General features: G+C 48.7%; 1 protein-coding gene across 1 annotated transcript; it reads left to right on the forward strand.

The window, feature by feature from the left end:
• Positions 1 to 614: 614 nt before the first annotated feature.
• ARL11 (ARF like GTPase 11) lies at positions 615 to 2,729 on the forward strand. Its single transcript, XM_082434532.1, has 2 exons — positions 615 to 1,031; positions 1,827 to 2,729. The coding sequence occupies exon 2, from the start codon at positions 1,845 to 1,847 to the stop codon at positions 2,430 to 2,432; it is 588 nt and encodes a 195-aa protein (XP_082290658.1). The 5' UTR covers positions 615 to 1,031; positions 1,827 to 1,844; the 3' UTR covers positions 2,433 to 2,729.
• The last annotated feature ends 2,333 nt before the right edge of the window (positions 2,730 to 5,062 follow it).

A 5,062-nucleotide genomic window follows, 5' to 3' on the forward strand; every position in this document is an offset into this window, starting at 1 on the left:
AGCCTAATGACAACAACTGTTACAATAAGGTGCTTGCCATTTGCAAAGCACTTTCTCCATGAGTAACATGACATGATGAAAGAGAAAGAGACGAATTATAAATCTCAGCAAGACCATGAGCAAATAATTTATCCTGTCTGAGCCTGTTTCTTTGTTGGTTAAGATGAGAGAATCACAAGCCCCAACCTGGTTCTTGACATTGTAATGAAAGAATGTGCCGGAAAGCAGAACTGTCATTGGTTACGAGAACCAAATCACTGGAGCTCCAGATCCAAATCAGAATCTGCGACAGAAACAAGGGCTTCTGGCTGGCCAATTTTTTGAAAATTCTATTTTCTGAAGGCATCATTTTTACTGGGAAAAATATAATTACACTGTTCAATAAAAAAACTTAAGCAATGAGGTTAATCACGCATAGTTCCACCCATTAACACAACTTTTTGATTTTTATGGTTTACCTTCAGTATATATATATATGTATATATATACCTACTTTGGTTTACCTTCAACATTTAAACCTATTTTTTAAGAGTGTTTTAATCCTACTTAGGCAGTTTTTAAGCACACATGGTTCCAAGCAAATGAAAGAATCTCCAGGCACCAGAAACACACCGAGGCATGAGCTAAAGGAAGAGGTCTGACTCTCAGATTTCTCCACCGCGGGGATCCCAGGATTGAGAGAGGAGAGCAGGTGAATCGGCTGACCATGGCACGGCTCTGAGGTGGGTGCCCGCCCTCCTGCATATGGAGTCTGAGCTGCCGAGAAACGGGAGTTGGCTTTGGGCCTGGCTGGGGGCATCTTTGTGGCACATCCTCAGCAGGACTGCTCTGCTCGGGGAGCCCCAGGGACGAGGGCGGGGCTGCGGAGCCTGTGCCCCGCCCCCAAGCATCTGGGAAGAGGAAGCACAAAAAGGGAGAACCGGCCACAGTCACTGTACTCGTTTCGCATCTCGCTCTCAGGACTGAAGGCAGCCGCAGGCGGAAGACCACCACAGAGGGGGAGCTTTCGGCCGCAGCCTAACAACACTGAGGTAACTTTCATTTCACTCTTCCACCCCTGGCACGAGGAATGAACAGAGGCTATCTTATTTTCCTCCAGGGGCAGCTGAAATATACTCCTGGGTGTGAGACGTTCCCTCCCCCTGTTCCAGCCAAGCTTTCCCTGGACTAAGGTGGGAACAGGTCTTAGTCTTAAAATTTGAGATTCTTGAAAAACCTGTGCAACGTCCTGGAGGTAATTTACCTTGGTAAGACACTGGAGGAAACCACTTTGCTCTGAGCCGTACATGTGTCCACAGTCAACAGTATTTATAAATAGCCACTGTTTACAGGATGCGGCCTGGTCCCGTGGGGGGGGGGGGCGGTCCAAAGGAAGCAGAAGTTACCATGAGCCGACTGCCCCCCTCCGTCAGTGCACTGACCCCAAGATAGCTTCCCCTTCGGGGTTTAGGCTTACAGGAAGGACAACAGAGGCTAGAAGCCACAGACCCGCAAGAATCGAAACATCTTTCAGTTTGTCTAACTGGAACTTCGTTGTGCCTCCTTGCTCTAACTACCAAGGAATGTCAGCCCACGTTCCGTGCCTTTTAGGGGGAGGCCCTGCCCTCTTCTCTGCAGCGGGCACCCCCCGAGATAGGTCAGCGGATGCTGACTCACACGCCCCTACTTCCCTGCCCTTTCGAAGCCCAGGCCTTTGTTTGAAATATGACACTGTAAAGATACTTTCCTACTTTGGGCGTAGAAGCTCTTCTCCCATGTGCCCGCAAGGATTTGTGTTCCTTTCTGAAAAGAATGGCTGATGTGTGCATCCGGCCTTTCTCCCCTAGGGTCTGGCAGTGGCCCCCATGGGGTCTGTGAACTCCCGAGGTCACAAGGCGGAAGCCCAGGTGGTGATGATAGGCCTGGACTTGGCCGGCAAGACCACGCTCCTGTACAAACTGAAGGGCCACCAGCTGGTGGAGACCCTGCCCACCGTGGGTTTCAACGTGGAGCCTCTCGAAGTCCCTGGGCACATGTCTCTGACCCTCTGGGATGTCGGGGGGCAGAGCCAGCTCAGGGCCAGCTGGAAGGACTACCTGGAGGGCACGGACGTCCTCATGTACGTGCTGGACAGCACAGACGAAGCCCGCTTGCCCGAGGCAGTGGCTGAGCTCACCGAGGCCCTGGACGACCCCCACCTGGCCAGCGTGCCCCTCCTGGTGCTGGCCAACAAGCAGGAGGCACCCCACGCCCTGCCGCTGCCTGAGATCAGAGACAGGCTGGGCTTGCACAGGTTACAGGGGCGCTGCTGGGAGCTGCAGGGCTGCAGCGCCCTCACCGGAGAGGGGCTGCCCGAGGCCCTGGAGAGCCTGAGGCGCCTCCTGAAATCCCGCAACCACTGTAACTCCAGGTCAGCACAGGAGGCAGGCTGTGGGGAGAGCCGGAAGCCTTGACCCAGGCAGAGCAGCCTGTCTTCTTCGCTCATGTGGATCGGAAGACCAGCTAATCCTGGAGAATCTCAAATTCAGTTTATCAAACAAGGAATCCCCCTGCGCTCAGACAGCATATTTTCCTCTTGGGACTTATTGTCACCGGTGTTTGTGTTGAAAATCAACTATTCTTTGAATAATGATACTCTGAGGGAAAAAACATACCTCAGCATACTTCGTTTAGTAACTCATTACCACGTGTGAACTAAGCAATTGTAATAACAGAAAAAGTGGTTGCAGAATAATTAAGACCTAAATTCACAGAGGGAAAGAGGTTTCAAAGTCAAATCAGAGTATCACCTGGACATGGGCATGATCTTATGAGTGATTTTCCCCGGTAGCCCCTGGGTATGTGCCACCACCACTCTGAGGGCAAGGAGTCAGGGCCAGCAGGACGGAGTCTGCTTCTGCAGGATCTTGGGTTTAGAAGTTCAATGGGGCGCTCAGCCCTGGGCAGAGGCCGGGAGTTCAGGCCTTCCAAAATTGATCCTCTTCTTTGACCCTGATTAACCCTTCTCCAACTTTTTGTTATCCTGTACTGGTCTTTTTCTAAAACCCTTCATTGTTTTCTTTCTGTTTTCCTTCTCTTTCTCTCTCCTTCAAGCACATAGGTTTCCTTGAAGATCAGATTAATCAATGATTTCATTCATTTATTTATTCACTTAATCAAAAAATATGCCGAGTATTGAATTTGTGGCAAAAGGCAATGAGCTTTAGATATGAAGCTGGACCTCCAGATGGCAGGTGTGAATTTTGAAGATATGTATAACAGCAATGAACCTCTCACTATTAATAGTGAAAGAGAAAGTGGAAGCGTTTCCAGGTGACGTTACCTAAGATCCATGAAGCTCCTGAAATTATTTGCAAAATGTTATGCTTCGGGCCATTTTTCTAGGAAAGAAGAGCCATAACTTTTGTCAGACTTTCAAAGGTACCTGTGACTCCCTAAGAATCACTGATCTGGTCTTATACCTCATTCAACCCAGGGATACTTTCTATACTTTTTAATGGCAAGTAACTTCCATTTGGTACCTATTCTCGTGTTAAACAACTCTAAATTTTGGATATTCCTTCCCATCCTGGGCTACCATCAGCCTCCTTAGAACTCCTGATGGTGGTTCTGCCCTCTCTGGAGTGACACAATCACTCCAACATCTGAGAGGTCCCTCTACCCAAAGTCTCCCCTTCTAACATCAAGTTAGGTGTGCCTAGTTCTTTCCACCACGTGTCAATCAATGTGTTTCAAGACTTCCTATGTTAGACACAGAAAAGGGCAAAGATGCAAAGACAAAGGAGACTCCAGCCTCATGGTCCTCTAGATGGGGAAGCAGGAGGACATGACTCCCATAAAAAGGAGAGGTTGAGAGTTTACTGTTTACTGAGCACATACTGGGGCTGGTTCCGTGCTCAGTGCTCTACAGAGATTATCTCTAATTCTCCCAACTCTGCAAAGTAGGGATCATTCCCATTTTATATAATTAGACACTGAGGCTCAGAGAGGTTGTGACTTGCTTGAGGCACTGCTCTTAAGTGACATTTCTGGAATTCGAAACCAGATATTCTAGCCCTGATGATGCGTGCATTTTTCCACGACATCATGCTTCTAGAAGGTTTAAGCCAAGGTTGACCTTCAGTAGGCAGATGAGATGGGAGAGCAGCCTAGTCAGAGGGAAGAGACTGCTTGGAGGCATGAGGGAGAGTGTAGGAAGGACAAACAAACCAGAAAGGCTGAAACACGAGGTTGGGGTGAGGGGTGGGATGTATTATACAGGAAACAAAACTGGAAAGAAAGTTTAGCTCCAAATTAAGGAAGGCTTAGACTTTCATAATCAGGAGTTTGTCTCGGAGAAGTGAAACCACCTGGCTTCCATTTAAGAGGCTAATTTAGTGGCAGTGTGGAGGTGAGATAAAGAGAAGGGGGGACACTGGGGACAGAAAAGTGGGCAGCCCAGCTAGATGCCCATCGCGGTCACAGAGGAGAGGAGAGGGAGACAAGAACATTGAGAGCCATTTTTAAGACAAAAGGCTGAGAAAGGAAGAACTTGAAGGTGCCCAAGATTTTGAGTCTGCGTGGCAGGCGGGATTGGAATGAATGAGAAGGTGGACACGGGAGGGGCAGGTTGGGAAGGGGCTAGAACCGCTGGACCCTGCTTTTGGAATGCTGGATCTGAATGTGTTTATAGCTCTTTTCAGACTGTTCGGTTATCTGCAGAGTTTGAGGCATTGAGGACCCTCTGGAGGCATCTGCTGGTTTCTGCTCATGGAGACTCATTTCCTCACATGATTTGTCATTTTTTATTGTGAGCTCATCTTCAGTAGGATTTGTTTTTCCTGTGTGACTCCCGTGTGCTCTGGGGTTGTGACAGTTTTTACACAGAGTGGTTTCACATTAGCGTCTACCAGGATCCTGGAGGTTTCAATTGTTTTAGACCAAATATTATGTTAGTTTCTCTGCTTGGGGCTCACGGACCTCACAGGTAGTAGGAATTTGAACTCTGTGCTCATTCATGGCACAGGCCCCAGGGATTCAGTTTCTGACAGGCAACTGTTTTTCTTTGCACTCCCAAGATAGACCGTTTGCTTTGGCATTCCTG

The sequence above is a fragment of the Balaenoptera physalus genome (genome assembly GCF_965194825.1).
Source record: "Balaenoptera physalus genome assembly, chromosome: 18".
NCBI classification, from domain to species: Eukaryota; Metazoa; Chordata; class Mammalia; order Artiodactyla; family Balaenopteridae; genus Balaenoptera; species Balaenoptera physalus.

Coding starts and splice junctions, on each gene's coding strand:
- ARL11 (XM_082434532.1), top strand. CDS start 1,845: ATGGGGTCTGTGAACTCCCGAGGTCACAAGGCGGAAGCCCAGGTGGTG.